Source organism: Haliotis rubra, unplaced genomic scaffold (assembly GCF_003918875.1).
Source record: "Haliotis rubra isolate DU_JTF1 unplaced genomic scaffold, ASM391887v1 Scf80, whole genome shotgun sequence".
NCBI classification, from domain to species: Eukaryota; Metazoa; Mollusca; class Gastropoda; order Lepetellida; family Haliotidae; genus Haliotis; species Haliotis rubra.
Window position 1 is genome coordinate 2,003,018 of NW_025767524.1, and position 21,236 is coordinate 2,024,253.

At 39.2% G+C, this 21,236-nt stretch overlaps 2 protein-coding genes across 3 annotated transcripts in view; both read right to left on the reverse strand.

The window, feature by feature from the left end:
* Positions 1-207, reverse strand: part of LOC124261519 (RPA-related protein RADX-like) — a 32,193-nt gene extending 31,986 nt beyond the window's left edge. The window contains exon 1 of the mRNA XM_046695839.1: positions 58-207. Coding sequence (XP_046551795.1) covers positions 58-165 — 108 coding nt within the window. The 5' untranslated portion in view covers positions 166-207. The remainder of the gene's footprint in view (positions 1-57) is intronic.
* Positions 208-16,875: 16,668 nt separating this feature from the next.
* On the reverse strand, positions 16,876-21,236 carry LOC124261593. 2 transcript variants are annotated; one of them, XM_046695921.1, is made up of 6 exons: positions 21,051-21,236; positions 20,561-20,835; positions 20,267-20,379; positions 19,839-20,002; positions 19,042-19,212; positions 16,876-17,013 (listed from the first exon to the last, which is right to left on the reverse strand). In XM_046695921.1, exons 1-6 carry the CDS (start codon positions 21,141-21,143, stop codon positions 16,978-16,980), a joined length of 852 nt encoding a protein of 283 aa, XP_046551877.1. In that variant the 5' UTR covers positions 21,144-21,236; the 3' UTR covers positions 16,876-16,977. The 2 variants fall into 2 exon arrangements, with proteins under 2 accessions (XP_046551877.1, XP_046551875.1); XM_046695919.1 differs by having other exon boundaries at positions 19,042-19,218.

The following is a 21,236-nucleotide window of genomic DNA, read 5'->3' on the forward strand; positions in this document are numbered from 1 at the left end:
TATACGTCGAAGGCAACATTTTCAGCAGACGTAATGAAAGCACAAGACATCACTTACAATAAAGTTTTCCGTCTTGAGTCCTACGTTATTCAGTTCCGCAATTCTTATGGCATCTTCCAGTTCTTTCAAGTGGCTAAAAGAATCAAAATTTGAGTCTGCCGCCATATTTGCAATGGTTGTTGTTAAAAGTTGACTTCGGCAAATATCAATCAGAAGAACTACATCCGGATTCTACTGCCCCGGATGCGGTCGGGGACCGGAATTATCCGATACTTTCCAAATGTTAAAATCGGGACCAGTGCAAAATTTAGAAAACGTACATTGTAAAATAGATAATACCATTGTTTTCGCAACCACATCATATCAAAGTCTGTGTACAGCATTTAGAAGCGATATACATAAAGGTGAGAATTTAGGGATGTTAACTTCTGTGTTTTGAGGAACAGGACGTTTCGGAGTTTATTCTTACTCCTTCATCACGAGTTTCATAGACTTTTCATTCACTTGATGAAAGAGAAATGTCTTTCTCCTCAAAATAAAGAGGTTGACATAAATTCTCACCTCTACATCATATCATGTTTCACTTATGTCGGTTGTACCAATATGGATCAGGGTAATATATTTAGATATTACTAAAGTGAGTGAGTGAGTTTAGTTTTACGCCGCACTCAGCAATATTCCAGCTATATGGCCTGTAAATAATCGAGTCTGGACCAGACAATCCAGTGATCAACAGCATGAGCATCGATCTGCGCAATTGGGAACCGATGACATGTGTCAACCAAGCCAGCGAGCCTGACCTCCCGATCCCGTTAGTCGCCTCTTACGACAAGCATGGGTTACTGAAGGTTCATTCTAACCCGGACCTTCGATCACGGGCAGATATTACTAACGTACAATAGATGTTTCCATTGAAAATCTGTTTTAATAAAACATGTTGTTTTTTTATTATTATTTCGAACACAGAAACCATACAGAGACCATAAAACGGGATTTTCGGAGGAGGAAAAAGAAATCAACGCATTTATCTTTGTGGGGATAGTAGTCGTAGGTTATGTATCGAGTCCAGTAAGATATGCGTGAGGGTGAAATGTTAATAAATATTGCCAAAAATGTAGTAAGAGACTGTTATTATTTCAATACACAGTTATGGTAGCAATTAGGAGTTACATAATACAAAAGAGATGTTAATTATTTAATCGCTTAAAATGGACATATTAAAATACAGTTGAAATTCATCTATATAGCAGAGGTATATATAGTTTCCTTTTTTCATGGAGTATACTATATATACCTCTGTAACTATTCACTGTCATTCACCTGATGTACATCCCATCGGGGCAAGTATTAGCCCAGAAATGTCGTCACCAATCTGTTGTAATAACAACTCTGTGTGTAAATAATAAAGAAGTTGCACATCCATATCAAGTGAGTTGTATTACCCTACCAACCCTGCCAACTCTCAAGTTACCCAATTACACTAACATCCTCTTAAAACTAGACTATATGTCAGTACTGCTTGTCGCGACACAGCTACACAAGTATATAAGTGCAGTCATCTTGAACACGACGTTAAAGCCCACTTCAGCTCACCTGACCATACCTGATTATAAAGAAGCTTGATGGTCATGACGTCAACCACTGGATTGTCTGGTCCAGAGTCGATTATTTACAGACTGCCGTCATATACCTGGACAAGTGCTGAGTATGGCAGTAAAATAACAAACACTAAAGAGAAGCTCTAGTTTTCTCTGATAGGACAAAACTAAGTACTCAAATGTAGTGATAAAATTTATGCAGTGCAACGACCATCACTGATGTACTCGTGAAGATCCGGGTTAGAATTGATCTTCAGCAACCCATGCTTGTCGTAACAGGCGACTAATGGGATCCGGTGGCCAGGCTCGCTGATTTGCCAAGTTGACATATGTCATTGTATCCCAATTGCATAGAACGATGCTCATGTTGTTGATCACTGGATAGTCTGGTCTAGTCTCTCTTATTTCTGACCGCCGCCATATAGCTGGACTATTGCTGAGTGCAGCGTTAAACAACACACAAATAATTGTTCTCCCAAGTTTCGATTTTTAAAACTAACTGAGTAAATATAACAGAAATAAAGTCGTCGGTTGTAAAAATAAAGACAGATTAAGTCTGCTTACTGTGTATCCGTGCATGTAATAGCCGATCAGCTCTGACACAATCGCGAAGATAATGTCTGATCGGGTGCATTTTTTTCAATATTCCAAGTGTCAGAATTACCAATGCATGTGAAAAGATAATTAGATAATGATGCCCTTTACCCAGTCCATTTACCCACTGTGTGCCACAGCTGATCGGTGTCGTCTAGGCATATGACAATGTACTTTGTATGTAGATCGACATTGTATATATTTTGCCCCCACGTGGCTCTGTCATTAATCTTGTATTGTTAGAAGAAGTCTTTTGTATGATTGACTGGGAGCACTGCTACAATGGTATGACGTTTAAAGTTTTCAACCCACGTGGCTAGTTGGTGTTGTTAACACACACTGGGTGCATGATTAGTGTCATTAATTTGACATATGTTACACGTACGCGCCATCAAGGTTCTCGTATTACTAATAATGTAGACGGAGCCAGGCGCAGAACTGAATACTGACTTAGAAGTAATTTCTTATGCGTTGAAGAAAAGAATCACGTATTGTTAAGTTGTGATTGCAATACACGACACATGAAATAATGTATATCAGATTATATAACGACCTTGTGTGGGTTCCGGGTCTAAAGAGGTGCCCAGCACTATACGTTTACCATGAAAGCAGATGAAAATGTGTATCGGATGGTCAGAATTGTGTATCATCGTGAATCGACAGCATGAATCGGCGGCTTGACTCGATAACCTGATCCAGATTCCATGCGGTGACTGACGATGGCATTGCTGTGTTTGACTGATGGTCAGACAGGTGTACGCTGACTGGGATCGCAGGTGATTGATGTAGGTGTGTGTTGACTTGGAGTGATTTAGACAGGTGTGTACATATGCAGACTAGCAATTAGGTAGAGTGTGTGTGTGTGTGTGTGTGGGTGTGTGTGTGGGTGAGATAGGTGTGTGTGTGTGACTGTGGGTGAGATAGGTGTGCGTAGTCTGGGGTGAGATAGGTGTGCGTTGTCTGGGATGAGATAGGTGTGCGTTGTCTGGGGGTGAGATAGGTGTGCGTTGACTGGGGTGAGATAGGTGTGTGTTGACTGGGGTGAGATAGGTGTGCGTTGTCTGGGGTGAGATAGGTGTGCGTTGACTTGGGTGAGATAGGTGAGCGTTGACTGAGGGTGAGATAGGTGTGCGTTGACTGAGGGTGAGATAGGTGTGTGTTGACTGGGGGTGAGATAGGTGTGCGTTGTCTGGTATGAGATAGGTGTGCGTTGACTGGGGGTGAGATAGGTGTGCGTTGTCTGGGATGAGATAGGTGTGCGTTGTCTGGGGTGAGATAGGTGTGCATTGTCTGGGGGTGAGAGTTAGGTGTGCGTTGTCTGGGATGAGATAGGTGTGCGTTGTCTGGGGTGAGATAGGTGTGTGTTGTCTGGGATGAGATAGGTGTGCGTTGACTTGGGGTGAGATAGGTGTGTGTTGACTTGGGGTGAGATAGGTGTGTGTTGTCTGGGATGAGATAGGTGTGCGTTGACTGGGGTGAGATAGGTGTGTTGACTGGGGGTGAGATAGGTGTGTGTTGTCTGGGATGAGATAGGTGTGCGTTGTCTGGGATGAGATAGGTGTGCGTTGTTCTGGGATGAGATAGGTGTGTGTTGACTGGGGTGAGATGTGTGTGTTGACTGGGGTGAGATAGGTGTGTTGACTGGGGGTGAGATAGGTGTGTGTTGTCTGGGGGTGAGATAGGTGTGTGTTGTCTGGGGTGAGATAGGTGTGCGTTGTCTGGGGGTGAAGTGTTGGTGTGTGCGTTGTCTAGGGGGTGAGATAGGTGTGTGTTGTCTGGGGTGAGATAGGGTGTGTTGTTCTGGGGTGAGATAGGTGCGTGTTGACTGGGGTGAGATAGGTGTGTGTTGTCTGGGGGTGAGATAGGTGAGATAGGTGTGCGTTGTCTGGGATGAGATTGTTATGGATGGGTGTGTGTAGACATTTAGAGAAGAGGAATCCTCAAATTTGTTGATCTGTTTGTTTCTGCATGTAAGTCAGGATTTCACCTTTTGTGTCTGCATCTCACTGCGTTTGGATATGTGCTGAAAGTTATGATAAGGATAAAGATAGATGTGTGTTGACTGGTAGGAGTGGTTAGTTAAGGATATGTGTTAAAAGTTATGATAAGGATAGGGATAAATGTGTGTCGACAGGGGATCGGATGAAGGAGAATGTGTGCGTCTGAACGGAAAGAGACAGATCAAAGATTGTCGCAATTGAATCGGCGAGAATTCCCCCTTACAAACAGTCAACAGTGAGGTAACATTCAATATTTTCGTATACTTGGAACCTATCCAGGCATTTAACACGCACAGAGTCCTTCAGGGTTTATAACCGTGTCATTCTATGTCATATGTTTTTATATATGTTGGTCATAAACACTTCTTTCATGTGAAGGGTTCCCACTCAAGTGATATAGCTGTGTTGAGTCCACTCAAACACACGTTATAAAGGCCGGTGGTGACCTAATACTGACTGTACAACCTCCTTTAACACGTCCAGGTGGAGATCAAAGGCATACCTGGTAGGATGGGACAACACCACTGACGACACCGGGATTGCTCTTTGAGGCAATATTAGTCAATATGACAAGCATCGGCTCCTTGTTAAAGATTGAAAGAAGAGCTGGGTAATGGTGACACAGATACGCCAAAGTACAAAATTATAAAACCCACATACCTAAAGGTCTGATTAAAAATCGGAAGAATATGAAATATAATAGACAAAGAACCTTCACAAAATTGTGAAATAACTTAAGTGGTCCCTATATGCCTGACAATACGACGTTTTTGAATTTTAACTGTCTCACATTGCTGTAATAGTTGATGTGAACTACAACGTATCCAAACAAACGTACACAGTGTTTTTGTTTGGTGTTCATAACTATATACAATATCTAAATATTGAAACAAAATTGATCCATCATGCAATGAATACGAAAACTTCTTTTTCTCTTGTTTTTTGAGACGTTTATGTTCATATTTGCAGTGACTCAAAACCAGGACTGAATTGATTACGCAACCGAAAACCAGTTCCATTTTGCCTCTCGATGTTCAGTCAAACTGTATACGAAAAGGAGGTAGAGCTAAAACCCCAACCACAATCCCTTGTATAAACAGTATGTTATTTAACAGGTGAAATCTACAGGTGGTCTGAGTTTTATGTTGTGTTGACGGCTTAAACATGCAGATAACACCCAGTCTTCTTTCTCTCACTGGATTAGTTTCATTAACTAACATACTCTTCCCTTAACGAAAGGTGGAATGGAAAAAGGAAATCTGAATTATATTTAGCGACATATTATTAAAGTTTCCCTTTTATGTTCACGAAAGCATTCAGAAAGCACCATTTAAAATCTAATACATTTCTGCTTGAGGTATCTACGTTCAGTTTTAGGAAACCGCGAGCAGTGATGCTGCGCATCGACATTTACGGTTTAGTGGGGCAACAACGTTCGAATCTGGAATCTGCAACAATGGCAACGGGTCCGATTTAGAGATGATTTACGTCTTTTTATTCAACGCCGTCATGGAAGACGTCGTAGTGTGTGGGTTTGTGTGTGAGTTTTGTGTGAGGGAAGAGGGCATCATTTACAACACATGGAGATACGGGGAAATCACTACTGGTATGGTATTTTGTATCGTATATGGTCGCCAATATTGATCGTCAAGGGAAAATGTTCCAGCAAGATAATGCCAGGCGTAAACCGCAGGTGACATTATTAACTAGCTACGGAATGTGAATATTGTTGATCTCTCATGGCCTTCAAATCGCCAGATTTTAACTGCAATAGAACATTTGTGGGATTCGATCGACATGTACGTCAACGTCAACCTCTATTCCAGACGCTTCAGCAACTGTTACAGAACAAGACTTCCACAAGCTCCATTCCAAACATTTCTTCATCCATCATGAGCATAAGCAGAGGAATGTTGGAGGCTCAAGATGAGCACAAATAGGTACTTTGGAACACCGCCACTTAAATTGTGAAGTCATCTCTTGTGAAGTCATCACTGACTGAACGTTTATTGATATATCTATGATTGCTGACAGTCGGTCTTCTTATTGAGTAATGTGGTTGCAAATGATAGTATAGAAAAAGCTTTAATGTATAAGATTAAATATGTGAAATAATCACCCATGTTTCTCTTTTTCGCGAGCATACATAAACCCATTCTCTTCCCACAGGGGTAACGTGTCATATCTTCCTACGAACTCGTAGATATTTCAAGTAACCTCTGTGGGAAGAGAATGTCATAAACCTGCCCACGATTTAAAATATTGTTATTCGTGCATACTAGCATTTAGGGTTAGGTCACCGATGAAAGTGTTCGCACATCTCGACATGGGTACAATGTATAGGTCTTTCCCTAATAAATAGCTGTTGGAATGTTGCACAATCCCACTCACTCCATATTAATATTACACAGGGCAGAGGCAATGAGTCTACAGTCTTAAGGGTCTGTTCTGATATACAGCGGGTGTCAGTTTGGTTTATGCCCTTTTATGAAAATAACGTCATTATGTGAATTGTAAGAGGTCTTATCAGAAAATACGCAGAGACGATATAGTGCAAGACGTCATGATGTCGGACATTATGACAAAGGTTGTCCTGGGTCTTGGCTGAGTTATGACCGTAGAGTATGAGTATATTTAATTTGGAATTTGAAATACTTCAGACAGAGTATTTATCATTACGAGTATTATCAAGCCAGGTATAAATTTGGGAAAGCAGAATTCATGACGTAAAAGGACATGTGATGAATATGTATAAACTTTATTTGAGCATCGTGTTATCACGTGTTCATGACCGCGAGGCAAAGAATGAAAAGAACTAATCGATATTTCCAAATAAAAGATATCTGCTTATCAATATAACAGAAAAAAGGTGTGAGTTTATTAAAAAAATATGTTTATCTCATATGGTAATATGACCAAAATATCAACTTTGTCAGGTAGTTCGATAAAGAAACCCCCAGAAACTCCAGTGATTAATATTATGAGCACCGACCTCAGCAATTGGAATGCGATTACATGCATCGGCCAAGTCTGCGAGCCTGACAACCCGATGCTTGTTGCTTTCTACGACAAATCTGGGTTTGCTCAAGATCGATGTGTGTTAACTTACAGACAAATGTAATCTGAGGCTGCGTAATTGTGCGTAAAAATAATGTTTAAACGAACATTCGGGTAAGAAATGAAGTTGTCACCACACTAAACCTACAATGCTTCAACTGCTGTAACTTAATGGCGAAAATAAGCAAATCTATTTAATTTATAGAGCACCTTTACAGTTAATATTTGATATAATATTGCTCCTTAAGACATTTTCAACTGAAAAGCAAACATACGATGAAATCAACTGACATGTACAGTATCTTTTTCTCTTCAGTTTAGTTTAGTATAAAGTGTTATTTCACACAAGTGAGAAACCGATTTAATATTTTCAGATAGTATCGAATCACTTAATACATTATAAACATGTGTATTCAAGATACCCAGAAAAGCACTCAAGAAACATGCATCCATAAACATTAAGCGCAAGTGTGATGTATACATAATGAAGCGAGAACCCTTTCATGGTATCTTCACAATCGTATTACTGCCCAGAAACACAATCTGCATGGTTGAATGGCCTCTAATGTGTCGTCCTATTCCCTTCATTTTGGATATTGTCATCTGAGCCAGCGAGTAGTCACACCAGGGAATATAGACAAAGGGCAGTCAGTTTGTCGCCCGTGCATGTCATTGATGCATTAGAATGCATGCGATAAACACGGTTATACATCGATGTTGTGTAGGCGTCTTATATTTGAGTAATATGAAAAATCAATCTTGCATTTATGTCATATTTGGTATGCTACACGGCAATACCGCGTTATTGGTATTGGACGTTAATGTTTCAATTTGATATTTTACACTTCCTTGACGTTGGTGTTGTTGACATTTAATGCATTCTTGCATGCCAGATTACACCACCCACATCCTTATACATCGATGTGGGCAATGTGTGACCTATAGTTGTTAAAGCAGGGTTAACGGAACTGTGGTAAGACAAAAAGTAAAACGTCAGAGCAAATAAACACTGATCTTACCCTCTGAATTCGATTCCATTTGCGTAAAGGACAAATTAGATGTTAAAGTATATATGTGATTGGACTGCTGAAAATCAGTGATGACTGTACAACAGCAAGAATCCCCATGGCAATAAGCTCGAACCCACACAGAAAAACCTGTCGGCAGATTTTTGTATTTGCAAACTATTGGTCCCCTCCGTACCAATTAATCTTATTGCCTCACTCATTCATATAATTAATGTCCTGCTGTTAAATAACGAAGAGCGGTTTTAATATAAATGTGTTTTACAGAAGTCAGCAAATTTGTTGAACTATCACACACACGTATATATACCGACTTTATCACTATGTCATATTTTACCAGGCAAATCGTGCTTGATTTTATTATTACGATGTACACTTGCTATGAATTTTAGTGTCCGAGAAGTCTTGATTCGTCTTGATGTTAAACCTATATTTGATTCCACATACGCTTTTATACTCATATATTTATCAGAGAAACTTTCATAAAACTGTCTGTTTGTTTCCCTGACTCGTCATGCGAGTTTGAGAGTGGTGTGTGAGGGGCGTCCATGTTGGCCCCAGTCTCATAACCTATTCAGACAATGACCTACTTTTCAGCCGATCCAAATATTCTCGTGTGAAAGTGAAAATAGACATCACAAAAACATCCGATTAGTCGCCTCAAGAAACATGGAATTTCAAATGAATTTTAATTTTCTCGTTAAACTGTAATAACATCGTATTTCTATATTTTATGGCGAGGTGTAGGCAGCATGACCTTAACTAAGACGTCACAGACTGCCCCTGTTTGATGAGGTCGTAAAATGATGCACAATGCATCTGGCTCACTGGTTACACCTGTTATGTGTTTTTGCGCTTATTCAATGTAATTCTGTAACGCACAATGTGATTGATATAATATCAAGTCCGTACCAGACCGCCAAACTTTTCTAGCGGGAGAGCCTCGTTTTGAGATTTCCAGGTTTCCGTTTGTCAGAGCTCGCTGCACGACGTGTTTGCAAGGATTAGAAGGAGCGTAGTGTTGCAATATACAAGTGCTTAGATGTATCAAATAATACTGATTAATTATTATGTATCCAGTTGAATGAATTGGTCTCAAAATTCTGGACTGGTTATTGTACTAAGTTGCGCAGTAGGACGGGACCCAGTCAATAGGAAACGAGACTGTTGTGTAATCAATGTTTTGACTTGATGGGTTACTGAATTTAAGATCAACTGGAAGAGCGCTAAATGTGGAGTAAAACAGAAATTACTCAGTGACTAAGTACGAAACGTATGAGACAGTACAGACTAGTCCATTTTGAAGGTTTATTACATAGAAACTGTATACTTCAAATAATATGAATATATTCAAATAGCATATTTTACCTTACAGGTAAAGACACTTGAAAAAGCAAAACAGCAGGGCATTGTCTGATGTGTGGACATGCATTCGTTCAATTGTTCACACGAAATTTACATGGTTAAGAATGTCTCAGATAACATTACTCAAATAACGTCACGTCAAAACACGTGGATGAGTTGACCTTATACAGGGGTGTCTTATGTAGGAAGTAACCGGTATACAGGCATAATACAATTGCTATCATCTTGGGTCGATTGTGTTTGCTTGTGGACTACGATTAAACATATTACAACAAATTCAAATTCAATTAATCAAGTCATCAATTACTCCGTTACTGGGAAAGACGGTTAATCTACACAGTGTACACGGATACCGTGATATCTCATCGCCCGATACAAATAGTATTTGATTTTGGCACTAGGATGAAATAAATCATGTATAAGAAAGATAATATATACATTTTTAAAGCATTTTCATGATTTGTATACATGTAATATCCCATCGTTGAGAGAAAAGGTGAAAGAAAGTGCGTTTTGAAAAGAAATGGTTAGTTATCATATTCTATATAATGTATCGAATATCGCATAAAAACACATTACCTATGTACATGTTGTCAAATAAAAATCTCATTGAAAATACCGTTTTTGTAAACTTTAATGACTATGATCTGTGCTGTACGAATGCAAGAAATAATATACATAAAAACAACGCATCAATGTGGCGTTTTAAATGCCAATTATATTGAATTATTGAATCATAAAAGTCGATGTTTGCCAAACGATTGCTCCCTATAACCTTAATGTCGGCATTCTCAGTTTGGCAACGAAAGATGTTAAGTGTAGTGGTTAAATATCAATACTTTGTAGGTTTATATTTGTCTTTAATATACGAAAAAAATTATTTAAAAAAACACAATGGGGAAATACAAATTTATTGCGAAATGTATTTCCATGAAACAAGCAATCGTGTATGGACAGTTAGGCATGGACCGGACGATACTAACTGCACGTTCAACTGGGCTTCTACATGTGTCATATAATGTTTAAGTAAAGACCATCGTGAAATCGCTTGTATATAATTTTTCGTGGTAACACCTGGCTAGGTGCTGAGTAACTTCAGTGACAATTTTCTGGTAATGAATCATCGCATGTCACGTCATATACATTCAACTGCCGCTGTGGTCCAAGTGACTTATAAACGGATGTGAATATCGCAACTAATACAAAACAAACCCCCAATGATTCGGTTTGCACAACGAATCATTGACTAATTTCATGTACATGTATGTATCTTTTTAATCTGGACGTTTCATTGCGTTAAATCGATTTTTCTCATCTCAAATCATATTCAGAATACAATATCTATTCAGGGGCGGATACAGCTTTTTGAGAAAGGGGGGGTGGGTGGTGCACACTATTGAGGAAAGGAGGGGTGCACACATCATTTTCACCCGAGTTTCAATGGTCATTTAACAAAACTTCAGCACGGAGGTGCGCACACCTGCACCCCCCCCTTCTCTGGATCCGCCTATGCTACTTAATATGAAACATGAAAATCCTTTGCTATCTCACTGAAATAATTACAAATGGCGATATAGGACACACACACACACACACACACACACACACACACACACACACACACACCCCAACCTTGACTGACGAACTGATGATTTTGCATTTCAAGATAAATTGTAGCACAGCATGGTTGACGATTTCACATGTTTATCGACTCTGCATTCATTCATCTGAAACTGGATAATCCAATATGTTCACCTGACTACGTTGTTAGAATTCATCCGTCAATAATTATTGCCGGAGTGGGTCACAGTCGCGTTCAGTTCCATTAACAGATTGATCTGCTAGTGAAGTCGAAACAACCGCTGCATTAAACTACAAGATTAAATGTCGAAAAGGGATACGAGATCAAATCTGTGTGAATGTTTTGTATTTTTTTTTGTAAATCAAATGTTATGGAAGTCTTTGACAAAGGGAATACCACGCTGTCCATATGCTAAGACCACTGTTCCATTTAAAAGTTCAGAAAGGCTGTGTGTGAGTGATGGCAGGATAGACATGTGACGCTAAAATTACAAATACAATGTGTTTCATTTCAGTGTAATTCCAAACAGAAACGAGAGGAAAGCCGTTAAATATTGGATTAAAAAAATCAACGTAAATGATTATTTTTCAATGATATAGTTCCCCGAAACATCCTGTTCGCACAAAATTAGTCCTAAATTACATGTTGGTCGAATGTTCGGTCAGTATATTCTCATGAATAAATGGTACGCTCTGTTCTTGTGTTATAATTCGTAACTGGCGGAATGGGCTTTAATGTGAAAGTAATCAACTTCATAATTATGAACATGATTGCTTAAAACTCCTTTTTGTTTGGTGTTGAGATGTACAGGATTATGGTGGTTAGAAAATAAACAAACTAGAAATGGTTATTCATTCGTGATGTATTCCACACGGGTATTATAGGCGATGTAACATGCTTGCGATTACTATCTCACAACAGGTACTTGATGTCAAACGGAACAAGAGGGCGAAATTTCACAGTATACACTGTAATGATCACGTGAGTGTGAATTTTCAAGAGTATACTTTCTTTTACCAGGCAGTGTATGTGTTTATTAAATTATTTCTTAATTTACCTAACTCGCAAAACATAATTACATGCATCAGAACAGATGGCGCATTACTCTTGATTTATTACATGTAGTTATGATTACAGCCAGTGGATCCCTAAGAATATAGATCTAGTCTCAGATTAATCATATTTCGACAGGTTAATACAACATGGAAACATTGTTCTTAGTTTTATCTGGAAACACTCAGTAATCTCCTGCCATTATTCCAGTGAAGACCTTTCCTAACATTTAAATTACCGACATGCTAACGCCCATCCCCAGTTCATGCAGACCTGTCTAATCCCAACTCATTGATCCCACGGAGCATGTTTCCTGTCTGGTAATCTCCACACACACGATGTAATCAGTCTCCATGCAACCAGCCGGCTCGTTATGGCCGAACTGATACTCACTTATGGATAAAACTGATCATTACTCGCGTGCCAAGGCTACCATCCGAGCCGTGAGAAAACCCTTATGGTCACGTCAGCACCATGACAAGCTTCCCGTGTTGATATGGGACTTGAATGGATAAATGGAAATTGCGTGTTTCCATGATAAATTGTTTCTTGCGTGATTATATAATAAACATGTCCTTTAGAAGTTTGGGCCTGCCCGTGTTGTAATTACGGACGAAATTTCTTTCCAGTGTGTTCAAGCTTGATAGTTCACCCCATGAACCACTACAGCAGACACGACGCTAGGTTGATCATGCCTTGATTGATACGTGCCGGATACTGCTTCCGCGTGATTAATTACAATCGACCATGAATATGGAACTAATATTTCAAAATGGAGCAGTGACAAGAATCGGGAATTGGAAGTGATGCAGTTTATCATTTAACCATGTCAGGTGTTTCGACAGCAGTTTTATGTCGAAGTGATTGATTATATGTAACAGTGAATTCATTTATTGGCGCTACGAGACGCAATTTGTTATATAATGTTCTAATAATCAGGCTCAGTTGACAATCAATAATACGGTATTGGATAGGCTCAATGGAAATATTCTATCGCCTTAACTCTAAAAATAACATGATTAAAGCATTTAATTCTTTCTGTCGAAAGTTGCAAGATTCCAGTTGATAAAAGTAATATACGTTCAAAGTTTTTATTTGTCCCGTTTCGAAAGAATATTCTCTATAAGCTAAACTTTCTCTAAACCGTAAATAGTTCATGTTCTGGTATAATCCATATCGTCCCATTTGATGAACTACAGAAGATAAAAATCATTGAAAAATATCATCAAAATATCCATCACTCATATCACATGCAACGGGCACAACAAACAACCAACAACTACTACAATAGAAAATGTCTCTTCACGTTCAACAAAGCAGGATAAAATATGGCAACAATGATTGGTGGTTTAAGTTGATAATACACCAGGGAAAAGAGATACCATACTGTCCTGTGTGGACTACTTATGGTGTCACCGTGATGCAGGTAACACTCGTCTTGGTTCCACTGGCTTCAATTGCACATCAGACATCACACCAAGTGAAACATCGGTTCCAACTCCATCCGTGTCGGTCGCCACACTCCTTTCTGTTGTAACAAGTCCGTTCACTACAGCAGCATCACCGGCCGGACCATTCCCCACTCCTTCTACATCACCTGGCGGAGGAGGGGGAGTTGGCGTTGGCTGCTTGTAAAACTTCTTCTTAGTTGGAAGATGATGAATAAAGTGACGTTCACAGAATGGCATTTCTATCTTCTCTTCAGGAATGCCCTTCCTTTTCCTATGATGTTTCTTCTTCCTCGAAATGTATCCTAAACAAAAGTTTCTAATGTTGCCAATAGCTGGTAGCTTTTTGTTGATTTTGACAAGATCTTGTCTCACTCTAATGGCCTCTTCATTGTACAACCTTTCGGCTGCCCTTCGGTACTTATTTAGGACCCTCTCTTGCATTGACAGTCGTTTGTCTAACTGAGTGTTAATTACACGTGTCCTCTCTTGCAAATCTGCATCCAACTTGTTGTAAATGTCCGGTAACAGAGCGTTATTCACTGGTGGAGCCGAATTGGAATTCGACCCCATGTTTGAGCTCACTATTCACATGTGCGGAAAAACATGTCCGTTGATAGCAAAAGTCAGATCTTACCTGATCACGATGCAGCAATATTGAAACTATTTCACCGACAAACTGTTTCTCCGTATACACTGCCGCTTGGTAATTAAATTCCAATTGTCAAATGAACACAAACATGTCCATCTTTAATAAATTGATGGAAAAGCAATATGTTCAACTCTGTTGTGACACCGAGAGTTTGATAAGCCAGTGGTTGTCAACAGATGTATTGAAGCATCGAGACACCGTCACACTGGTGTTGTTATCAAGTGACTTTGGTAGTGTATCAAAATATCAATACCCACCATGCACAAAGCCTAGTCAGACTGAGTAGCGTGCAGATAAACCGTTTAATCACGGGTATTAACTGTGAGCAAACGTCGATGGGTGGGCGTCCCCCTGCGTGGCTAGACACAAACAGTGAGATGAGATCGATGTTGAGTCGTATCTAGGGTGTGTTGCCGGAGTTTCTCCCGCAAGTTTTTTGGCTCCATGTAATACCTTCTGTACGTGCTTCAGACACACTCAGTCGTTTGTTCACAATGCATTGTAGTTTGCGTTTAATCGGTGAAACGAACACCCTAAAAACACCTGTTCGTTTTATCCAAATTGTGATTCAAAAGACCCCCAGAAGTACGTGTATGTTTACTGAGTGTAATAGACTTTGCTTTTACACGATCACGATTTGTAAAGCAGCGATACCCAATTATATAGATCCTTCTTACACAAACTCTTGTGTAGGCATTGAAAGACATGCACAGCGTGATCGAAGACGAAATGAATATAAACTGATTGCCGTGAGTATGGGAAATCCATTTCCATGAAGCACTGGCAAATTGCAAGTTATTGAGTGACGTATATATCCATTTGACAGAGACTCTTAAAGTAGGTCAGAATATATAATAAACTTATACTGTAGGGTGAGTAGCGCCACATGGGATATGAAATACTCAAGGGTTAGTTTGTGGGCTGGATTAAGGGATTGTTATAAGGGGTCTACTTTAATATACCCGATAGTGTACTGTCGGATGTAAGGAGGCGTATCGACCACGGGAGACCCTGAGAACATAACATTCTACAACTGTGAAAACAAAACAGTGTAATCGTTGCCAATGGCATGCGTGAACTCAGACAGTTAGATCAAGTAACAAAGTATGGTTACAGTAACAAAGGGCGGAAACATTGCTAGATGTCACGATTACCTTACCACCAGCGGCTTACTGAATGACAGCTTTCCATATGCTGTCAGATATGTTATATGCTACAGTAACCATGAACAGCTAAAAAAGAAAAGAAAAAACACCTATGCGTTCCCACAACAGGACACAATGTGCCAGCTGATGGTTATATGATACACACAATAAGACATCGAGTGATAGGTTAGGTGTTATCAAATGTATTGTAACTGTCGGAAATGTTACGCATGCTATATGGGTATGATAGGTATAAAAACATAAATGTTTTAGTTGAAACAATAACCAACATTTCAATTCATTTGCTTCTGGTAGACAGTTAAATTGTCAATCCTAACAATTACTGATCACAACCGTACGTTTCTTTCATAATGGGAGATCCTTATTACATGTTAAGTTCTTTCACTTGATATCCTTTGTTTAAGTAATGTTTTCGTTAAGTGAAATTAAGTAATTATATCTTTTAAAGACAGAAATACTAAATTGCTTTGCTCGTCTTCTGCATCCAAATAATCCGAATAAATATATCAGGGGTTGATAGCATAAATATCGTGGAAGACCGCCTCCGTGGTGTAGTGGTTAGAGCGTCCGCGCGGAGAGCGGAAGGTCGCGGGTTCGATCCCCGACCGCGTCATACCAAAAGACGTTAAAAGATGGTACTTGTTGGTCCCTGCCTGGCGCTCGGCATTAATGGGTAAAACAAGGACTGGTCGGCTCGGAGTCAGTATAATGTGTCTGAGTGGGGTATTCATGCTTCACTGCGGCATGGTATCTCAGTGGGCTAGCACTATAAAACCAGCTTAAGTCTGGGCTAGTACAAGCAGCCGCAACTACACATACACATGCATGCACGTCGTCATATGACCGAAATATTCTCAAGCACGACGTAAAACCCGATATCACCTCACCTCACCTCAAATATCGTGGAATGTGTCGTGGTACCAGGTCATCCAGCCAGAGTGAGTGAGTGACTTTAGTTTTACGCCGCACTCAGCAATATTCCAGCTATATGGCGGCGGTCTGTAAATAATCGAGTCTTGACCAGACAATACAGTGATCAACAGCATGAGCATCGATCTGCGCAATTGGGAAGCGATGACATGTGTCAACCAAGTCAGCGAGCCTGACCACCCGATCCCGTTAGTAGCCTTTTACGACAAGCATAGTCGCCTTTTGTGGCAAGCATGGGTTGCTGAAGACCTATTCTACCCCGGATCTTCATGGGTCCATCAAGCCAGACCGACAGATCGGTCGCATCTGACTACAAACATAGATAACCTGGAATTTCCAGAGACTTTGCTCGTACGAGGTAGCCTGAGCTTATCCCATGTTGCACACATAAACTAATCAACTGTCTATAACAATGTTTTTTATATACAATATTTACATAGTACCCAACGCAATTTATGAGTGTTCATCCATTGTTGGCCTGCACATTGAGATGATACATCTTCAGAATCAGCAATACTTGACCTGATTCCTCTTTCTATTGCTCTGAAATAAGGCAAAACAATCAAGGCGTAAATATCTTGTTTGTCCATAACGCGTTGGTTATGAGAAATATGTGTACTTACTGCAGTTGGGTGGATGGACACTGTTTTGGTTTCAACATTAATGACAATTATTAAACAACAATAGCATATGAATTAATGACTTGAATAGTCTTACTCAACTGTCCGTTGTCAACATATTGCCAATAGCTACAACAGGGGCGTAGGAACGGTTTTCAGAGGGGGGACTAATGTATGAAAAGTATTGAAAATCGAAATGAAATTGTAGTTATGGTAAGGTAGATATGGTTTCGTCTTGAAAAACCAAGAAGCACCCCCACCCGTTCCTACGCCCCTGTACAAGCACATAATATGATATGGAATACAAGATCTCATGCTTAAAACATATTCAACGTTACAACAATATATCGTGATATTGGTTCATATCGTTGGTTTAGAAGATATAACCTGGGCATGAATATGTTAAGGGGTTGACACAGGAACGAATTGCTCCATAGAGTGATGGCTAGATTCCTGGCATTACCTCATGGTAGTGTAAGAAGTAAGAAGAAAGCAATGTAATATTATGTTCACTTCTTCTATCATTACAATGATGACCTCTATTTCAGCAAAGTTTATTGAAGTGAAGATTAACAGATCACATTATGGCAATGTTCCAATGTATTTAGATACTTGCACGTTGTATAAGCTGTATGAAACGTTGTCATAAGAGTTGCTATGGTATATTTTGTCACTACCATTCCCCAACACCTCTTAATGCCATTTACAGACAAGAGAAGCTTACAACTGGCCCTGACCATTATATTAGGTAACATTTTCTACCAGAAATGACTGACCAAATAATCAACCATGTAGTGACTGACCAGTGCTTTACCAAAAGGAAGACAGCAAAGAAGATTAGAAATAGCCTTAAGGCTTGTAAAGTCAATCGTTTAGGCCTTGGTCCTGGTGATATCCTATTAGGTAATATCTCTCTAATCCTGGAAGCAAAGGACCTTGAAAACTGATCACTGCCAGCAACATGTGTAATGTCTGCATTTGATTTAGTTGTAAGAGTCATAATCAGCATAGATGACGGAAACATCAAGGTGAATGCCTACTTGCAAAAAGAAATCGATTTTAGAAATTAAATTAACAGGGGAATGCTAAGATTTCACGGACTTACAGTTAGTTTTAGGAGTTGCAGACAAAACATTTCATTACAAATTAAATAATCTGTATTCCAATATGTCATTTGTAGATATTTGATTTTACTGCAGTTCTGAATAAAACCAATACTATATACACATACGTTGCCCTTAACATTGGAGTTAGAATGGTTGGAATGACAGAGAACAAATATGGTATATTGCAATGCCGTAAGTGCGTTCAAATAGGGTTACTATTCACATTTTCAGTATACATTAGTAATAACTTTCTCTGGATATATGGAGCAGTGACAGTGTTTTCTATACAACAAGGAGCTGAAATGGTCCGTGGGAAAGGCTAACAATAACTATCTCATACAGAATATTTTGCTTCCAACAATGAGTGACTGCCAAGACCAACTCAAGGGCGTTCAAGAGAAATAAGGTCGGATTAATCTCACAGTTATATACTTTTACTAATCCCTTCTTACTATTCAATGCTTGGGATATTACAAATGCTCATGTACCATGTATGTGGTTTAGTTAAAACTCATACCTCAAGGCATGAACGCTTAGGCCCCTTTGCCCCTGTGAAATAAGTTTACTCTGAGTTACGTACTTACTTAATTTTCGTAAATCTATAGCAGAAGATGTTCCTAATTGTAGCATCGATGTTTTGTAAAAGTTACATTTATCAGAGAGATATGTCCACTGTTAAAATATCTTTTGACAAACGGTAAAGACAAAAACGCGTTGCTATCTATAGCATGTGCATTATATATACTGAAATGAGTATGCTCACAAGTCTTCTTCAGTTGTGCTATTGTGTTGCAAATACTTACGTGCGTGTTCAGATAAGGTAACAGTCAAGTGTTTCTACAAACCCTTCGAGTTCCTCTTGTTTCCTTCTTGAATAGTTCCTTTCTCTCCTTCCTGCGTTCTTTTTCCCGTTTCTTCCTCAATTTACGGAGGGACTTTTCCTCCTCAGCAGTGATCGCCTTTGAGTGAAGATATCTGCGTCGTGTCATTCTCCTTAAAGGTGGATCTTCATGTACCTGGGTCTGATATAGAAAGCAGTTTCAGCAAATGACATCAACAAACAATGATTAAAGAGGTTCGAGCGATCGCTCTTGGACGGTTCTATTTCCAAATTGGGTACAATGTGTGAAGCACACTTCTTGTGTCCCTGGTGGAGGGAACTGTTGCTAAAAGGAGCCTATGTATGTTCAAGTGAGTGTGTAAACATTGTAACATCATAGCGTGACATATACATGTACAGAGTCTGGCAATCTGGCAATGGTGAATTTTCTTGCAATGAGCAAAAGAAAGAAGTTAGGTGCTATTGCCAATGCACATTGAACTTTGACATTTGACAGACACAGACAGTTCCCTTCTAGTATATATATATATAGTATTACGTTTATATAAGTTGCATTTCAGATGGCTGAGAACAGAAAGTACTGTTTCTTCAATAATCTGCTTTGTATAAAACTCAATATATTTAGGTCTTATTCTTTAATTTTAACCTTCAAATGGAGACAAGAATTAATGTATAATGCTAATTAATGTTTTCACAGTTCCGATGAGGGTAAGATACTGTTTGAAACGGACGTAAAAGGACGATTTTTGCTGACACATATCCAGTGCACTTGCAAGCTAGCCAACAATTTGCTTGACATACCCAAACTTGTGGCTGCTGCCGTGTTTTCATGACTTTTGCCTCAGAGTTTATTATCTCTTCGGTTATTCCAAGCAGGTAGTCCACTACATTGTTGTCATTCAAATCAACATCAGTGTGTTGTCGAATGTGTTCATCCACTGCCCTCACATCATGGCTATCATCATCTATAACAAATGCAATTATCAATCATGAACAACTTTTTCTATGGAGTGCATTCAAATCAAGGTGTCCTTTCCATGATCATTTTACAAGAATTTAAAGATTTCAAGAGTAAGACGAAAATGGCACATCAACAAATCTGTAAGACAACAATAATCCTATAATTTCTTTCACTACGCCAAGTCAAATAAAGGTCATAGTGTAGCCTGTTGGTGGCTTCATTTTCATAACAGGTCACTTGTAATGTATCATTTGTATTCGAGCAGTACCTATAAAATCCAGGATGTCAGGAACATTCTCTCCGAAAGAGGTTATTGTATGTAGATTATCTAGAGCGCTGAGAACCACTGGAGTTGCAATGACAAACCCATCTCCAGAAAAACTGAAATAATAGCATGTAAAAGACATAAAGTAAGGACTGACTAAACCAAATACTTCTACTGAGATTTCACAACAATTACTACACATTTATAAGGAATCCGGATATAAATCAAAACAACCACAGTTGCTAATATGACTGAGGTTGTGATAACGTATGACAGGTCTGTTCTGGAAAATAATACTTGTCTGTAATGTTTTGTGGTAGGCACGGTGTTGCGGCAGCATATCCCGTTGCGCAATGTCTATAGATCGCCGGCGTCTTTGGTGTTGATGGTTGACTAAAACTAAGATTTACAAGTCTTGGTAGGCGTGGCGGGGTACATGTAAGTTCTGGTTTGCGAAACGGCAACACGATGGGAGTTTTAAATCCCTGGTTTCGAACGTTGTTTAATGTCTGCTGGTCCAAGTTGGCTAATATTCCATCCTTCCTTCGCTTCCGGGCATCTTCCTCGACTCTCTGATGTAGAGAAAATAACCACACATTATAAAATAAATGTTGCAGAACCTGTAAATGAAAGAAGTTTCAATATCTTACTTTATGGCCCATTTCAGAAATTTACATTTTAAAACACTTACAGAAAGCCTGTGGCTGCAACGAATTCCTGTCCTCAGACATCAGTATTTATATAACGGAAATGAAATATAATTATTGGTTATAAGATTAATTCAAACCTCTATAACTCTGTCAACGTCGTCTGTGGTAATTTCTGGCAAGGGTTGGTTCTTAAGATTCTTTAAATAATGATTTGTGAGAGGAATTTTCATTTTTCATTTGCGTCGTCTGCTGCAAGAGCATTTTTTTGGTATCCCCTGGACACTTTGCACGGAATATTTTCATTGGCTCCCAACGACCAATCA